We start from the raw sequence: 19,341 nt of genomic DNA, 5'->3' as shown, positions 1-19,341 counted from the left end.
CTATGCTTATCTCTTAAAGTCATGTTGTTTTCTGCAAGGTGTTAAAAATCAAAATAAGATTGTTCTAATAACATTGAAGTTTCGTGAGTATATGTGTATGATACAAGCGAAATTGATGGGTAACTACTTGCAGTATAATTCTTTTAGAATTATGTACTTTTAGATTGACTTACCAGAACTGCTGAAATAAAAAACACTCCAATTTAATTTGAAATAGTGGGAACATTGGCTCTGCTGCAGTGATTTTAAGTGTATACATGCCCAACTGTGAATGGATTAAGTTCATCATTGGTGCTGCCTTGAGGTGATTCAGAAACTTTCTTTTGCCATTGCAGGTAGAGCGGGAAAAGGCCATTCTTTTGGCCAACCTACAGGAGTCACAGACACAGCTGGAACACACCAAGGGGGCACTGACGGAGCAGCATGAGCGGGTGCACCGGCTCACAGAGCACGTCAATGCCATGAGGGGCCTGCAAAGCAGCAAGGAGCTCAAGGCTGAGCTGGATGGGGAGAAGGGCCAGGACTCAGGGGAGGAGGCCCATGACTATGAGGTGGACATCAATGGTTTAGAGATCCTTGAATGCAAATACAGGGTGGCAGTAACTGAGGTGATTGATCTGAAAGCTGAAATTAAGGCCTTAAAGGAGAAATATAATAAATCTGTAGAAAACTACACTGATGAGAAGGCCAAGTATGAGAGTAAAATCCAGATGTATGATGAGCAGGTGACAAGCCTTGAGAAGACCACCAAGGAGAGTGGTGAGAAGATGGCCCACATGGAGAAGGAGTTGCAAAAGATGACCAGCATAGCCAACGAAAATCACAGTACCCTTAATACGGCCCAGGATGAGTTAGTGACATTCAGTGAGGAGTTAGCTCAGCTTTACCACCATGTGTGTCTATGTAATAATGAAACTCCCAACAGGGTCATGCTGGATTACTATAGGCAGAGCAGAGTCACCCGCAGTGGCAGCCTGAAAGGGCCCGATGATCCCAGAGGACTTTTGTCCCCACGATTAGCCAGGCGGGGTGTGTCATCCCCGGTAGAAACAAGGACCTCATCTGAACCAGTTGCAAAAGAAAGCACAGAGGCCAGCAAAGAACCAAGTCCAACTAAGACCCCCACAATCTCTCCTGTTATTACTGCCCCACCGTCATCTCCAGTATTGGATACAAGTGACATCCGCAAAGAGCCAATGAATATCTACAACCTTAATGCCATAATCCGGGACCAAATCAAGCATCTGCAGAAAGCTGTGGACCGGTCCTTGCAACTGTCTCGTCAAAGAGCAGCGGCTCGGGAGCTAGCCCCCATGATTGATAAAGACAAGGAAGCCTTAATGGAAGAGATCCTCAAGCTAAAGTCCCTGCTGAGCACCAAACGGGAGCAGATCGCCACATTGAGGGCGGTGTTGAAAGCCAACAAGCAGGTAATCTCATTCTGCTGGTGAAAGCATGCCAGTCAAAGCTTTCTTAACTAATTTATTCCCTAATTTTATTGAGTATCGAGTATCGTCAAGATGAGAGTTCAGATTCTTGGTAAGTGGATAAATAAAACTGTCCCAGTGCCAGATCAGAATGTCATAATAATTATTGTTTTTAAATGATGAAATATCTGTGCCCAGTTAGGTGGAGGCAGAGGTGAGGAACTTAAAGCGGGAACACAGGAGAAGATCTAGATGCCTTTCTGCAGATGTAGAAAGGCAGCTCAGGCGGTGCTGGGCTGAAGCCTGGCAGTGAGTGGCTGTGGAAACAGGAGATGGAGGGTGGCAGAATAGGCTGGCAAGGCAGGTTACACCAACCAGGGCGATACAGCAAGAAAGACAAACACCCAGCAGGCAGCTGGAGCAAACAGAGGGAAATCTGGGTACATATGGTGAAGAAGGTCTGATGGCCAATAACTGGACCCCAGCTTTGGAGCTGGAGGTTCAGATTCAAGACTCAATTTCTAGGAGTATAGCAAAATTATTATTATTTTTTTTTATTATTTTTGTTTTGAGACAGAGTCTCGCTCTGTTGTCCAGGCTGGAGTGCAGTGGCGCCATCTCCGCTCACTGCAACCTCCGCCTCCTGGGTTCAAGCGATTCTCATGCCTCAGCCTCCGAAGCAGCTGAGATTACAGGCATGTGCCACCATGCCCGGCTAACTTTTTGTGGAGACAGAATTTCACCATATTGTCTAGGCTGGTCTCGAACTCCTGACCTCAAGTGATCCGCCCACCTCAGCCTCCCAAAGTGCTGGGATTACAGGCATGAACCACCGCGCCCAGCCAAGTATAGCAAGATTAAAAGGAGTGTTTTGTCCTTCATCCCAAACTTAGAGAAACAAGAGCGCTAAATAAATGAACAAGACAGGGATGAAAGGCAAGACAACTGTGAGGACCTGAGTGAGTAATAGAAACAAAGCCAGACAGATTGTTACCAACAAATTAAATAGTTTGGGGCCACTTTAGCAAGCAAATAATAGAGAGAGTGTGTGAGAGAGTATAAGAATGAGCTCTACCTGTGCTACTGACCACGTATCTGAAATTTAGGTTCATTTGGGATGTTAACTCACCTGGGTCAGAGGTTAAGTAATAGGGAGCTTTTCCTAGCTATTGATCTTGTCCTTCTGGACAAGTAGTAATGTTACAACATGAACCTGTCTAATTCCCAGCCCTCCTTAATGACCAAAATTATTTTCACCCTGAGTTTTACCTTGGTGGGAGTGCTGCGAAATATAGGCAGGAAAATTATTTTCACCTTTATTTAGTTTATCTGAAAAGATATTCTTGAAAGACACATATTTGAGAAAGGTGCTGAATAAATGTTGGTGTTGATAAAGAGAAGCAACAAAGCACCAAATACCCTCTTGCAAACGCAAGCAGTGCCAGTGAATAGTAGGTCAAGGGAGCTCTTGGTCTTTGGAGAATGAGGATTAATTTCAGATTCAGAGTGTCTTCTCCATTTGCCATCATCTGGGGAAAATCACGCCCTTATTATGTCATCTACAGTGCAGCTTTCAAGTCCTCATCTCTAGTTCCCATAAATCTATTTATATAATTGACATCTATACCATAAGCTATAATATTGTTTGCACTATTAACATGTTTTATATAAACCTAAGGGCAAAATATGACTTTATTTTATGTTGTCACTTTAGAGAAATAGAAAAGATTAGAGTGAATGAAACCATCATTCTCAGCAAACTATCGCAAGGACAAAAAACCGAACACCACATGTTCTCGCTCATAGGTGGGAATCGAACAATGAGAACACATGGACACAGGAAGGGGAACATCACACACCGGGGCCTGTTGTGGGGTGGGGGGAGGGGAGAGGGATAGCATTAGGAGATATACCTAATGTAAATGACGAGTTAATGGGTGCAGCACACCAACATGGCACATGTATACATATGTAACAAACCTGTACGTTGTGCCCATGTACCCTAGAACTTAAAGTAAATAAATATATATATATATATAAAATAAATAAAATAAAAAAGAAAAGATTAGAGTGAATGAAGAATTTGTGAGAGATCTGACTCTAATTTTAGGTCAGAATAAAGGAATTTATTATTATAACTCTGCTATAATTTAAAGACCCAGTGATTCAGAGTGGTCATAAATAACCAATACCATATTAGATAAGGCTTACACAAGGACATGCTATCCTGGGGTATTCTTGGTCAAGCCATCCAGATAACTTCTCTGACTTCTTCCTAAAGGTTGAATATTAACAATTTAGGTCTGAGCGCAATGGCTCACGCCTGTAATGCCAGCACTTTGGGAGGCCAAGGCCAGTGGATCACTTGAGGTCAGGAGTTTGAGACCAGCCTGACCAACATGGAGAAACACCGTCCCTACTAAAAATACAAAATTAACCAGGCGTGGTGGCGGGTGCCTGTAATCCCAGCTACTCGGGAGGCTGAGGCAGGAGAATCACTTGAACCCGGGGGGCGGAGCTTGCGGTGAGCCTAGATTGCATGATTGCACTCCAGCCTGGGCAACAAGAGCGAAAATCTGTCTTAAAAAAAAAAAAATCAAGATGCTTAACTGAAACAGAGGTATAGATAAGGACACTTGGCCAACCAACAGAGACTAATTTGTGAACAAGCATTCATTGATTACATATTTTCTGGGAGGCAGTAAGTAGAGATGCAAAAATAAATGACATAATCTAGTAGGAATTCCGCAATTGCCTGTAGCTGTTTACAAGACAGGACTTATCAAGCACTTCAGAGTGATGTAAACAGTACCACAGGAAATCAGAACAGAACAAAGCATTCCTAGCTGAAGTTTTGTTTTCACTGTGCTTTGTGGTACAGGTTGAGTATCCCTTTTCCGAAATGTTTTGGGGGACAAGAAATGTTTCAGATTTTGGATTTTGGACATTTGCATATATACATAATGAGTTATCTTGGGGATGGGATCCAAGTCCAAACATGAAATTTACTTATGTTTCATGTATTCCTATATACATAGCCTGAAGGTAATTTTATACAATTTTTTTAATGATTCCGTGGCTGAAACAAAGTTTTGACTGCCACTCATGACATGAGGTCAGGTGTAGAATTTTGTGGCTCATGTCAGCACTCAAAAGGTTTCAGATTTTGAAGCATTTTGGATTTTGGATTAAAGATGCTCAACCTGTACCATTTGCATTACATTAGAGTTACAGTCTATATGGGCTCACTAAATTAAATGAAAACACATTTCTAGCAATGCCTTTGGTCTACACGTTCATGATGTTGGGCCTGCTGCTGTGATGCTTATTGCCGTAAATACCTTCAAGTATTAACAGATGACATTCACTATATTTATTTAGACATTGTGGAATGTTTGTTTTTAAGGTTAAGGTGAGAATTCTGGGGTACAGGGGAAAAAAGGAAATCTCCCTGTTTTAAAATAGGCATTCTACTATACAGCCATAAGAAAGAAAAGAATGAGATCATGTCATTTACAGGGACATGGTTGGAGCTGGAGACCATTATCCTTAGCAAACTAACACAGGAACAGAAAACCAGATACCGCATGTACTCACTTATAAGTGGGAGCTAAATGATGAGAGCAAATAGACACATAGAGGGGAACAACACACACTGGTTCCTGTTGGAGGCTGAAGGATGAGAGGAAGGAGATGATCAGGAAAAATAACAAATGGATACTAGGCTTACATACCTGGGTGAAGAAATAATTGGTACAACAAACCCCCATGACACACATTTACCTATGTAACAAACCTGCACATCCTGCAGCTGTACCCCTGAACTTAAAAGTTAAAAATAAATAAATAGGCATTCTGTAGTCTCTATGAATCTTCTCATTTACTTAAGGATTTTTTCATAGGCACAGTGCCTTCTGATGAAGTCAGTAAATGCTTATGAAGCACCGTCCATCTAGCACTGTGCTAGATGCTGAAGATTCAAAGAAGACTAACACATGGTCCCTGCCTTCCCGAAGACTCAGCCTCCTGGGGATGTCAGGATAGAAACACAATTACAGTTCAACATTACACATGCTGTAATCCAAGTTATGAGAACAATGCAGAGGAAGCAACTAAGGTTTCCTAGAGGAGCGGAAAAGACTTCACAGAAGCAATTATACCTTAGTTTGTTATTAAAGGATAAGAAGTTGTTTTCCAGAGAAGGAGGAAGTAATTCCAGACAGAACAGTAGGTAGAGAGGCTTTGGAGTGACAAAATAGAATAATATATTCAAGGAATGCTCACAAAGGCCTATGTGGCTGGAAATAAGACTTTTTTAATTTAGAAAGTCAACTTTGGAATGTGTGGAGAAAGTGGTGAAAGCAGAAATCAGCAAATCCAGTGAGTTATGGATACTTAAAATTACTTAATTCTGGAAAAACTTTGCACAGTCTATGGACAAACAAATCTACAAACAAAACTGAGGCTTTGGGGTATTTGTCACAAACAATAAATGAGTTTGTATTTCTATTTCAGATCTAGCTCTTCTGTTATCCCCCACTTTATTCCCCTTAGATACTGACCATGGGATTCTATGTGCTTACAAATTTGTTACATCTACATTTCACAACTTAAACATACTTTTCTGTTTTAAATGAATATGTGTCTAAGCTTTTTAAACACTAAACGACTGCCATTTTTCCCCAGGTCAATTTCTGCCTTGTGGATAATTTTCTGAATCTGTAATATTTCTGAAGATTCCTCCAAGTATTTACAGAACATACAGAAGTATTTTATGAGTAAAGTCTCATTTTAATCTGAATTTAAATCCAATCAAAACTCACAAGAAACTACTTCGGAATCAAAACAGTAACAAAGTACCCTATCCCAACATAGATTTAATTAAGAAAGAATTTATTTCTATAGATGTTGGCACTTTGCATATGAAGGTTTGAAGCTGCCCATTTCAAGCAACAAAAAGAAATGTTAAAAACCAAGGTAGTCTTCCTGGGAAATCCCATTAGTAATGGATTTCTCTACTAGTAATGGGGTTGTTCATTAGTATAGGGTATTTGTATACACTTTGAAAAGTTATAGTTTCCAGTTTGTAAAAATCATGTGTTCCCAGTTTGGCTTCAACATGCAAACTGTGTGCTATGCATCAAACAGGCAATCCCTAAGTATACACTGATTTTATGCATTGATTCAGTCAGTGTGTTTTTTTACTTGTGTGTGTGCCAGGGTAGCTCTTGATTTGAAACACTATTAATTCCAAGAACTTCGGACATGCCCAAATCCCAGATTCAAACAAATGTTTTAACTCATTCAACATTTTATAACCCCTACTTTTATGGAGATTTTGAAGGAATTATATTTCACTATATTTCATTGTTTGGACAAATTGTATGCAAATTAGAAAGTAATTAGTTCTTTATCACTTCTTTTCCTTAAATGTATGATAACATGGATTTATAGTTTATCATATACTCATATTATAAATTACAATGGTGTATGTCTTTTATTCTATGTTTTGGGCCCACAGAGCACAGGTGACAAAATTTGAGTTCTAACATATTCCAATTTGATTATTCCAATTGAAGCTGTGCTTCTTTACTAAATAATTGGTAAAAAAATTTTTTTTGTATAAAGTTTCATTTTGGCTCCCTCCTTGTCCTAAAATCGCATACTTTCAGCAATCTGCATTAAATATTTATTAAACTACTGTCATTCTCTTAGCTCCTGATACTGACTCTGGCTCGCAGCGGGCTTCTAGGGCAATTTAACCACATTATGAATTCACAACACATTTTGACATTAAAGAAAAACTTCCCTGTGTCCAAAGCGCATACCTATGTTTATATAAAATGTAACCAAATCAATTTCACTTTCCTTTTATAAAAGAACATAATAGGCACAGCATGAAGCAATCTGTATGATGGATTTTCCTGATATGAAAATTGTAAGCAGTGTGATTTTCTGCTTTAGACAGCTGAGGTGGCGCTAGCTAATCTCAAGAACAAATATGAAAATGAAAAAGCAATGGTGACTGAAACCATGACGAAGCTTAGAAATGAACTGAAGGCTTTGAAAGAAGATGCTGCAACCTTCTCATCCCTGAGAGCAATGTTTGCAACAAGGTAACAGTATTTTCTTCCTATGACTGGGTGTGGTAGGTGGGGAAAAGGCTTTAAAATTCACAGCCCTGCCTTTGTGCATGTTGAGTGTATTCGGTGAGTAGTCTAGGATGGCTAAGTGTGAAGAAAATCTGTGGAAGTCCACTCTGACGTATCTAAAAGCAAGCCTTCTGTGCTGTTTTCCAGAGCCCCCTACTGAACACTCTGGATCCAGAAATTCTATTACATAAAAATATTTTTTAAGTAAGCTAATATTAATAGATTGCTTCTAGAATTTATGCACCCCAAAGAGAGTCTCCCTCCAAATAAAAAGCTTTCAATGAGGAAAAAAACCCCACTTCCTAGAATAGTTAAATATTATCACCTCTGAAATAGAGTTCTGTGAAGGAAGTACATGAAAGTATATAAAAGTGCCTTACCTTTAGTACTGTGCGAGAAGATACTGTCATAATGAAGATTAATAATCATCACATCAGCTAATTACTTATATATATATATATATATTTTTTTTTTTTTTTGTTTGTTTGTTTTTTTGAGACGGAGTCTTACTCTGTTGCCCAGGCTAGAGGGCAGTGGTGCGATCTCAGCTTACTGCAACGTCCGCCTCCCGGGTTCTAGCGATTCTCCTGCCTCACCCTCCCGAGTAGCTGGGAATACAGGCACCTGCCACCACGCCTGGCTAATTTTTTGTACTTTTAGCAGAGACGGGGTTTCACCCTGTTAGCCAGGATGGTCTCGATTTCCTGACCTCATGATCTGCCCGCCTCGGCCTCCCAAAGTGCTGGGATTACAGGCGTGAGCCACCGCGCCCGGCTGTATTTTGTGTTTAAACATGAAGTGATTGTTAAGAATGTATTTGATTTGAAGTTTTCAGAATCTTGAGATTTTCAATATACTGTTGAAATACATTTTTTGCTGTCACAATGCAGTGTCAAAAAAGACCTACTTTTTTTTTGTTTTTTTGTTTTTTGAGATAGGGTCTCACTCTGTCACCCAGGCTGAAGTGCAGTGGCGCTATCTCGGTTCACTGCAGCCTGGACATCCTGGACTCAAGCAATCCTCCCACGTCACCTCAGCCTCCCGAGTACCTAGGACTGCAGGCTTGCACTACCACACCCGCTAATTTTTGTGGTTTTTGTGGAGGCAGGGTCTCGCCATGTTGCCCAGGCTGGTCTCAAACTCCTGGGCTCAAGAGATCCGCCCACCTCGGCCTCCAAAAGTCCTGAGATACGGGTATGAGCCACCATGCCCGACCAAATCCTACCAATTGTGTATCCTGTATGATGCAAACTTGGTGCAAAATTCACGAATAATTACTATGGCTTTACTTGCAGATTTAGTAAATAATTTACATTTGGCTGATACATGTAAAAGTGTTAAAAACAAACAAAAAAAGATCTCTTGAGCTTTATAGGAGTCCCCCAGAAACTGAGATCACGCCACTGTACTCCAGCCTGGGTGATAGAGCGAGACTCCGTCTCAAAAATAATAATAATTTTTTATAAAAAGGAATTGTTATCCCCAAATTGTCTATTTTCACAGACTTTTTGTGGCATGAACAATATTTGTTATTCATATTTTAGCGGGTAAATAAACTCAGAAAAAAACAAAACAAAATTCAGAATGAGCTTTTTCTCCACGCCACCTCTACCTTCCAAATGTATATGTGCTCAGGTTTTGCCTTTGGTAAGTAAAAAAGATCACTGAGCTTATCTTTCTTCTTCGGCACAAGTATGAAACCTGAATAAAGATGTTTCGGACAGCCTGCTGTATCTGTATGAAACCTTGTGAAATCTTGGTTTTTGCAGGGTTTTCTGTTTTTTGTTTTTTGACAACTCATTGCTCTGTCATCTGGTTGAGAAATCATTGAAAATACTCAGTTTTCTAATTCAGACAAATCAGTCAAATTGACAAGACCAACAGCTGCAATCTATACTAAACTAAAACATATAAATATAGATAAGGAAATGTTTTCTTTATAAACATTATTATTTTGGATACTATAGGCATAGCCTATAATAAACTTGTTACATTCCTCCAAAGAATACAATGTCATACAGTAAAAAGAGCTACTGTAAGACACTTCAGGTACAGTGGACATTGTGTGAGACTTGACTGTTATTCGTCTGTTACACAGCAGCCCCGCGATAACTCTGTCCCAAAAGACATTGCCTGTTAAGACTGTCTCCATATGGGCTGGGTGCAGTGGCTGATATCTGTAATCACAGCACTTTGGGAGACTGAGGCAAGAAGATCACTTGAGGCCAGGAGTTCGAGACCAGTCTGGGCAACACAGTGAGACCCTGTCTCTTTAAAAAATAATAATGACTGGGCATGGTGGCTCATGCCAGTAATCCCAGCACTTTGAGAGGCCAAGGTGGGAGGATCACTTGAGGTCTGGAGTTCAAGACCAGCCTGGCCAACATGGTGAAACCCCGTCTCTACTAAAAAAAATACAAAAATTAGCTTGGCATGGTGGCACACTCCTGTAATTCCAGCAACTCGGCAGGCTGAGGCATGAGAATCGCTTGAACCTGGGAGGCAGAGGTTGCAGTGAGCCAAGATCACGCCACTGCACTCCAGCCTGGGCGATACAGCGAGACTCAGTCTCAAAAAACAAATAAAACAACAACAACAAAATAATAATAAATTTTTAAAAAAAGTCCCATATATCTCATTGTACGGATGAACATATATTCCAATTTTCTGCTATTGTGGGTTATCTACATTCTATTGCTAGACCTTTAAACCAGTCTTCTAAATTTCTAAATTTCAGTCAAATTTATTACTTTTCAACTTAAGTCCCAAATTCAGTTTCACCAAGATTTTCCTCTGACCACTTCTCTGTTTTGGTTCCAGATGTGATGAATATGTCACCCAGTTGGATGAGATGCAGAGACAGTTAGCAGCTGCAGAGGATGAGAAGAAGACTCTAAACACTTTGTTACGAATGGCTATCCAGCAAAAACTCGCCCTGACCCAGAGGCTGGAGGACTTAGAGTTTGACCATGAGCAGTCCCGACGCAGCAAAGGCAAACTTGGAAAGAGCAAGATCGGCAGCCCTAAAGTAAGTGGGGAGGCATCAGTCACCGTGCCCACCATAGACACTTACCTCCTGCATAGTCAGGGCCCACAGACACCCAACATTCGGGTCAGCAGTGGCACTCAGAGGAAAAGGTATGCATGCAGCGATCTTCATAGTACGGTGCAGTGGCCAGATTTTAGTTAACTGCAAAAATAAATGTGCTCTTGTTGTGGAGGATGGAGGAGGGGAAGGAAAAGAAAAAATGGGAGCTGGCATATAAATGGTCTTGCTAATGTGGGTCTTTCCAGATCAAAACCTTTTTGATAATTGTGTTTATGTAGTCCTTTCTAACCCCCTGCCCAATCCCTCCTCTTGATTAATCGTAATATAATTTTCAAGTGTCTGTTAATATTTTTGCTACTCTTTGTATGTGTAAATATGCCTCTCCCTTACCTCCAACCTGAGAATTGGTAGATAAAGGTGGATATTAAGAATGAAGCTGTGTTCTACCTGGGTTATAATTTTAAAAGTCATTGTACCTTTGGAAGTGGTGCTGTTTATCAGCTTCTCTTTAACGGGGCAAGGATATGAATATGTTCTCTTAGGGAAACTTTTGTCCATATGACCAAAACTGATGACAGACTGAAAGGGGATGTCTATATCTAGATAAAATGGGATGGAATACGCACAGTCCTTTTCTTGAAAGCAGGTTTTTGTGCTTTTTCATTTGGCATGGGAATATTGCCCAGAGAAACCACTTGTAAGGTTTTTAGGGGCTTGATTTTGTGACCTCTTTCCAGAGTCCTGGCTGTTGAGTTACTTACCCTGTATTTTCGGTTAATGGTAACATTTTTATTTTAGGAGCTTTCATTAAAGACTCAAATAATATATTTTCTATTTGCGGTTCAAGCTGACTAACTGTAATAAATCTTTTTTCCAGTATCCAGAACAGTTTCCAAATAGGGTTGTATCCTGATGCGGAAACTAAAAAAAAAAAAAAAAGCAAAAAGATTGATTTACATATTTAAAAAATTAAATGCCAATATAAATAATGTTGTCACTGGTGAGGCGTTAAAAGGTAATTAAAGTAAAACTTTTTTGTTTCCTATATGTATTTTTCTTGGATCTCCTGCAAGACAATTTTCACCTTCCCTTTGTGATCAGAGCCGTCCCAGGACTTCAGGGGCTTCCTACCTACAGAATTTATTAAGAGTTCCCCCTGATCCCACCTCCACAGAATCATTTCTTCTGAAGGGCCCCCCTTCCATGAGTGAATTCATCCAAGGGCACCGGCTCAGCAAGGAAAAAAGGTTAACCGTGGCTCCACCAGGTAAACATTTTTTCCTTGGGTGCATGTGATGCAAATGATTAGTTGAATAGACTCTCCCCTTCCTTCCAGTCACTCAGGCTCACCCAGCTGCAGAGTATACCTTTGATGATGTGTAAATTCCTGTAAGTCAAGTAAAAACTTCCTTACACTTAGCTTCCCATTTCCTCCTTCACTCATATTCCTTAGAATGACAGACTTCCATTTAACAGCCAAAGATGGCAAATGAGAGTTGGAAGGAATGGGATAGGTAAAGGGAAATTAGCAACAAGCACAACGCACACACACTTGGATCCTATTTGCAGTTTGGTAGCTCATGGCGATTCCATCTTGGTCAGATTTGGCCAGTTCTCTCTTATCGTTTTTAATGTAATTTCCGTAAAGGGAGAGCCATATGTATAACAAGGCTTTTGGGCTGATTTCCTTTTGTGGTGACTCAGAACGTCTCCTCAATCATTATACTGAGAATAAAAGTAAAACCTTCTAAGATTTTGCTCCTCAAGAACATTTAGGTCTTAGTATAATGTTCTTGTAGATTGCAGGCCCCCCATTGGTTAATGCTTACCAACATGTTCACACTTAGCTTCATTATTTTGCATTTTTCTTTCTTCCTTCCCTCCTTTCATTCTTTTTACTTGTTCTATGAAGAGGCCTAACTTGAAAATGTGACATATGGCAAATAGAGAAAATTATTCTTGCAAATAAAAATCATCCTTTTAAGGAATCCCTGCATGTGAGTATAGGGCAGAAGTGGCAAACAAGGAGCCCATAAACCAAAGTAAGCTTAAAGGCAGCTGTTATTTGACTATTGCCAGAAAATAAAAAATAAAACTATTTAAGTTAGTTATTGACAGTTAAAAATTCAAGAGATTTTACATGAACATCAGTATTTCTGGCCTCTTTTGGAAGATTCTGAATATCTGGCAGCCCTAGGTCTGCGTTCACGCATGTCAACACCTGTTGGAGCTCTGTAGTGGCTGCTGCTGTTAGGGCAAGCTTTGCACTTTGCCACAGTCACCACTCCTCCTTATTACTTATACCCAGCCTGCTATCCTCATTTCTATTCTCTCCTGGCCCCTCCTGTAGTCTTTGAGTTTGCCACCGTTGAAATAGAATTTATTTTTTCATTTTACCTTAATTCCTTTTTGCAAACCTCAGCCTTTGGATCTCTAATACTTTCCTTATCTGATTCATGAAGTCAGCCTACTGATTGGGATTAAAAGATGTGGTGTAGAAACTGATAGTGCATTTCACGTTCTAAAGGTGTTTGAGGAAATTGGTAGTGATAATGAGTTGGAATGGTGTAATAGCCAAAATATACACCTAAGAAGAAAAAAAGTAAAAACTGCTTGGTGTTTTTAATTTCATAACTGATTTCCTATTGTTTTAGACCTCCTTGGAAGGTACCTTGAAGTATTCTGTGAATCACCAAAGTGGTAATGATTTATCAGGATACCTAACTCGGATAAAACCCACAAGTCTTCTTTTTAGTATTCCAAATGGATTTAGTAGCACTATCTACTGGAACTTAGAAAAGAAATTGGTATGATTAATAAATAACTCCTATTGCTGTTTAATTAAAAAGATAACATCTCAATAAGGTTAAAAATTAATAATCAATGTTAACAACAATAACTGTTTTCATTTTTGTATGACTGGTTTTTGTTTACATGAACATATATTTTATATTGTTATCATTACATTGTTTAAGCCATGAACATTATATCACAAGCTTTTCCATGTTGCTATCTAGTCTTGTTTTTATTTGTTAAAGTTATTGTATCATAGATTTTGTTTCAGATGCTGTTATCACATTAATCACTACTTCTCTTCTTGTCCACTGAGGTAGTTTTTCATTATTTGTTATATTATAGAGCACTGCTGGGAATACCCTCATGCATTCAGCTTCTCATCTATTAAATTTTTCTCAAGAGTGAGATCACTCAGTTAAAAGTTGAACATCCTTATGTTTTTTGCTCCATTCTGATGTTGCTGTCAAGAAGGGTATATCAATGTACTAAAAGCCCATGAAACACTTTCCCTTTTTCCCACATTGGGAATCTTTCTGCTACTTTATACACACTGTGCACATCTTACAACTCTAAAGTCAGTTAGCATACATGAATGAGAGTACCATATATTGTCTTAAACTCTTTAGTTTTGAATAACCAGAAAATACCATTGACCTTAGAAATGATTACTATTTATGAGATTCGAGGCCGGCTGCAGTGGTTCACACCTGTAATCCCAGCACTTTGGGAGGCCAAGGCAGGTGAATCACTTGGGCTCAGGAGTTTTAGACCAGCCTTGGCAACATGGTGAAACCCCGTCTCTACAAAAATTAGCCAGCTGTGGTAGTGGGCACCTGTAGTCCCAGCTACTCAGGAGGCTAAGGTGGGATCCCTTGAGCCAGGGAGGCGGAAGTTTCAGCGAACCGAGATCGCACCACTACACTCCAGCCTGGGTGACAGAGTGAGACACTGTCTCAAAAAAAAAAAAAAAAAAAAAATTAGAGATATAAGGAATGTGGAATTCAGAATAATCACCAGACCAGAAGGTCATGCTAATGACAGCTTAACATATTGATAACCTTTATAATTCTCACCATTTATGTAAAGTTAAAATAATAAAAGAGGAAAGGAAGTAAAGCTGTTATTATAGCCTTAGGAATAATTTAATTATGTATCGTGGAATCAACCAGATTAACGCTTAGTAAATTATTATCAAATCAATCTTAGCAACATTTTCTAAAAGGTCCTAGTTAAATGAATTACTACAGAAAGTGACTGACCATCCACACCAAATAAATTGTAGCTTCTACAAATATCTGCATTATTACCAATATATGTTATTTTCCCTCAGCTGAACTGTATAGGGTAAGACATATCAAACATTTTTTATGATGCTTTTACTATATAAAATCTTTTCAATAAGCCAAGAAAGAGAAAATATGACATATAATACCAGTCTTATGTTCTATATAAGAAATATCATAAGCCCATGGGAAATAGTAGATTTTATGACTATTTTTAAATTCAGGAGTTTAACCATTATAAAATTTGCTAGCTAGTAACAATATCTATTAATCATTTTAAAAGGAAAATTCTCTATTAATGTATCAGAATGTTTTTGATAAGCATTGTTTTACATATATATATATATATATATATATATAGTTTTGGGTTTTTTTTTTTTCTTTTTTTTTTGAGACGGAGTTTTCCTCTGTCACCCAGGCTGGAGTGGAGTGGCGCAACCTTGGCTCACTGCAAGCTCTGCCTCCCAGGTTCATGTCATTCTCCTGCCTCAGCCTCCCGAGTAGCTGAGACTACAGGCGCCCGTCACCACGCCCGGCTAATTTTTTGTATTTTTAGTAGAGATGGGGTTTCACAGTATTAGCCAGGATGGTCTCAATCTCCTTATCATGATCCGCCATCTCGGCCTCCCAAAGTGCTGGGATTACAGGCGTGAGCCACTGCGCCCAGCCTAAAATATATTTTTAGTACATCTTTTTAGATGATTTTTAATTATTCTAATAAGCAGATATGGGCTTTATTTTTCTATTGAGGACCATTGAAACAATTACCTCAACTAAAAATGAAATCAGTTTAATTTGTTTTTAATCCTTCAGTTGAAGAATTGAGAGAGGTATGTGTCGTTTAAAAATTTAAGACACAGAACATAAAATGTTATTTATTCTGTACAAGAGTTACTTTCAAATAGATTTTATTTCTATGAGATGGTAAACAGAAAGCCTCATCTCCTTAAATGCACAATTTCTCCATTCTGGAGAATCAACTATAGGGTGGGGCATTGATTTTCAACACTAGTAGAATATTGTATAGTAATTGATTAATGCATTATACTGATCGGTTTGCTGCATTAGTACAACCTTTTAAGGGAAAATTCTGGCGTTTCCCTCTGGCTGGCTCAGCTTCTGCAACCTCAGCCCTTACAATTGCAGTGCTTCTGGCCATGGCTTGCTTGTTAACTTTCTTGTTCTTGACTTTATCCTTATCCTGGCACACAAATTCCAGTGTCCTTCCACATGCTCATCTTAGTTTTCACAGTTTCAGTTACGAGCTGATCTGAGAAGTGCCTATCAGCCTTGATGACCTTGACTCAAAAGGGACCCTGTTGTCATCAAGGAGTTTGTAATTAGGCAGCAGATTGTATGTCTTCACAAAATTGTTGCCTATTTTTTAGCCAGCATTTTATCTTGACTCCTTAACTACCTAGGCCTCTATCCTTCTCCTCCTCCTCCGTCCCCTCTTCCTCCTCCTCCTCATCATCTTACCATTTAATCAATAATTGCAATCAGCCTGTCAGAATACGTAAAGGGAATCCATGTAATTCACAGGCGGGAGTTGTTATTTCTGTAGTAAAGACCTGACTGCAGCATTTACACATGATAAATAGGAAATGGCAAACCTGGGGAAGCAAGTTTGAACTCAATCTGGAAGTAATAGCCTAAGCAGCTTGCTCTTCACACTGTGTTTCCCATATCACCCTTTTCCTCTTAGGTATCTTGCTTCTCCCTCTCATTTCAGTCTCCTCCTTCCTTCTGTTCCTCCCTCCTTCCATCCCTCCCTCCTGTCTTTCTCTGACACAATGACTCAGCTAGTTTAAGAGAATGGTATTATTTTGAAGTCTGAAAATGTTTCTGTGATATTTTGCTTTTTACTGATCTTTAAAGCAACTCACAGAAGTGTATTAGCCTTAGATACGTAATCACCCCTTGAGATATATAGTCAACAGTACACGCCGACATGTTCATAGTAAAAACTGCCTTTATGTTTCACTGCATTCAAGCAAGTAGATATTTGTTTGTTTCATGTATTGCAAAGCCTATGTTCTTAAGCATGTACCAAAATCACATTTATTTCATTAATCCATTTACTCATTCACCAGAATGTAACAAAATTTAGTGAATATCTGCTATGTGTCAGGCACTTTTCTTGGCTCTTGATATACAATGATATTCAAATAAAACTCATAGTCTGGTAGGGGAGGTAGGAGACAAATATGTACTGATGTTAATAGATATTCCTGAAATAAATAAAGGAATTAGGATGGTTAGGAACATCCTTCCAGAAGAAATGCAAGGCTGGCCATGAAAGGTGACTATATCGTAATAGGCAGAAGGTGGCAGCGCAGGTATGGGTCGTAAGAAGAACCTTATAGGAAAGGAGGTCAACTTGCCCCAGTGCCATGAGCTCAGCACTACAACCTGGTGCAGGACTTGGAAGTAATAGAAAGCGAGGCTGCAAAGGTGGACAGGGACCTGAAGACAGAGGGCCAGGTTAGTGAGAGCAGACCTTACCACGGGCATAGCTTAGCAGTTTTAAGAATAGGATCAGATTTTCATTTGATAAAATCACCCTGATGACAAGGTGGAGAGTGGATTAGATGTGGGTAACATCGAAGATAAAGAAGCAGGTACAGAGACTCATAAAATATGCAGATGAGAGGTAGTGGAGACCAGAATCAAAACTGTGAGGAATAGGAATGTTTAAATATGTCCCAAGTTACAATTCAGTTACATATTTCATCAGCCAGCATGTCCTGTGCACACACGACCTGCTCTTACTGCTTTCCATGTTCTGTATGTGGAAGGAGATCAGTCAATCTTGAACTCATGGCCTCAGTATTTTGTACTTTATAAATTATATTTTTTCCTATAAAGGCTTTTCTATTTATGTGTATTCCACTTCCCCATATCACTAAACTTTCTTTTTCCACAGGATTCAATTCTTGAACTAGTAGGAGTGAAGGGTTGAAACCTGTAATCTCTTAGGCTTGTATTTTCTTTGAACATAGTTTCCACAGAATTCTTCCCTGTAGGGGAAGACCTGGGCACTTCTTGATGTCAGAACATGTTGTCTTTAGTTTGGAATCTGCCAAAACATAAGTTAAATCAAAAATGTTAATTCCTGTCACCCCAGCACTTCGGGAGGCCAAAGCAGGAGGATTGCTTGAGCCCAGGAGTCTGAGACTGGCCTGGGTAACATAGCGAGACCTCGTCTCTACATTAAAATTTAAAAATTAGCTGGATGTGCTGGCATGCACTCATAGTCCCAGCTGCTCAGGAGGCTAAGGCGGGAGGATTGCTTGAGTCTGGGAGGTCGAGGCTGCAGTGAGCCACTGCACTCCAGCGAGTGATGGAGTGAGACCCTGTCTCAGAAAAAAAAAAAAAGAAGAAAAAATATATTAATTCACAAAATTGTCAACCACATGTTGAGAAATACATTTTTATACTTGCTGTATATTTTTCAATAGGTAATGGTTCAAAAATTTTAAAGTACAAAGGGTATACAGTAGATGGTACATTTCTGCCACAACTGTGCCCACCCAACCTTTTGTATTTTTCCAGAAACATTCTATACATATATAAGGAAATGCATATAAATATATACATATATAAAAACATATGCATTTTACATATGTGTTAATACCATTGGCACAACCACAGACATTATGCATGCCGGTTTTTTTCGCTTGATGTATCTGGGTTCTTCTTTCCTATACATTTATCTTTTTATTCCTTTTGAGTCAGAAGAAGTTATGAAGGGGAAGGAAGACATGCTTGAGCTCTTTAAGAAAGCTTGGAATGTTTCTATGTGTGCAATAGAAATATTTCTTGCCAAATGATAAAATGACAGCTACAAGAATGTTTCTATTCAGAACTATTCAATAGAAATATGATATAAACCATATATGTAAATTTAAATTCTCTAGTAGTCTAGTAGTCATGTTAGAAAAAGTAAAAAGAAGTCAGGCACCATGGCTCACGCCTATAATCCCAGCACTTTGGGAGGCCAAAATGGAGGATCACTTGAGCCCAGGAGTTCAAGACCAGCCTGGGCAACATGGCGAAACCATGTCTCTACAAAAAATAAAAAGATTATTCGGGCATAGTGGCATGCGCCTGTACTCTCAGCTACTCAGGAGGCTGAGATGGGAGGATTGCTTGAGCCCAGGAGATTGAGGCTGCAGTGAGCCATGATCGTGCAACTGCACTCCAGGCTGGGTGACAGAGCAAGACCCTGTTTCAAAAAATAAATAAAATAAAAAGAAACAAGTGAACTTAATTTTAGTAGTAGATTTTAATTGACACACTATATCCACAATGTGATCATTTCAACATGGAATTCATAGGTGGCTAACACCTATAATTCCACTTTGGGAGGCCGAGGTGGGTGGATCCCTTGAGGCCAAGAGTTCGAGACCAGCCTGGGCATCATGGTGAAACCCTGTCTCTACAAAAACTACAAAAATTAGCCAGGCATGGTGGTGCACGCCTGTAGTTCCACCTACTCAGGAGGCCAAGGTGTGGGGATCGCTTGAGCCCAGGAAGCAGAGGTTGCAGTGAGCCAAGATTGTGCTAGTTCTTTCCAGCCTGGGTGACAGAGTGAGACCCTGTCAAAAAAAAAAAAAAAAAATATATATATA

The 19,341-nt window shown here is 39.4% G+C and overlaps 1 protein-coding gene across 11 annotated transcripts in view; it reads left to right on the top strand.

The window, feature by feature from the left end:
- The window catches only part of BICD1 (BICD cargo adaptor 1), a 280,206-nt gene that overhangs the window by 223,882 nt on the left and 36,983 nt on the right, over nt 1-19,341 (top strand). For 4 of the 11 annotated variants that reach the window (XM_055095755.2, XM_003813729.6, XM_055095756.2 and 1 more), the window contains exons 5-8: nt 336-1,430; nt 7,392-7,543; nt 10,400-10,717; nt 11,702-11,895. In XM_055095755.2, the coding sequence (XP_054951730.1) occupies nt 336-1,430; nt 7,392-7,543; nt 10,400-10,717; nt 11,702-11,895 (1,759 nt within the window). Of the gene's footprint in view, nt 1-335; nt 1,431-5,329; nt 6,066-7,391; nt 7,544-10,399; nt 10,718-11,701; nt 11,896-19,341 lie in introns of those variants that run through there. The other 7 variants (XM_008966301.6, XM_008966297.6, XM_003813728.7 and 4 more) reach the window with 4 other exon arrangements.

Source organism: Pan paniscus, chromosome 10 (genome assembly GCF_029289425.2).
Source record: "Pan paniscus chromosome 10, NHGRI_mPanPan1-v2.0_pri, whole genome shotgun sequence".
Classification (NCBI taxonomy): domain Eukaryota; kingdom Metazoa; phylum Chordata; class Mammalia; order Primates; family Hominidae; genus Pan; species Pan paniscus.
The sequence above is the reverse complement of the archived record's forward strand: the minus strand, read 5'-3'. Positions and strand labels throughout refer to the sequence as shown.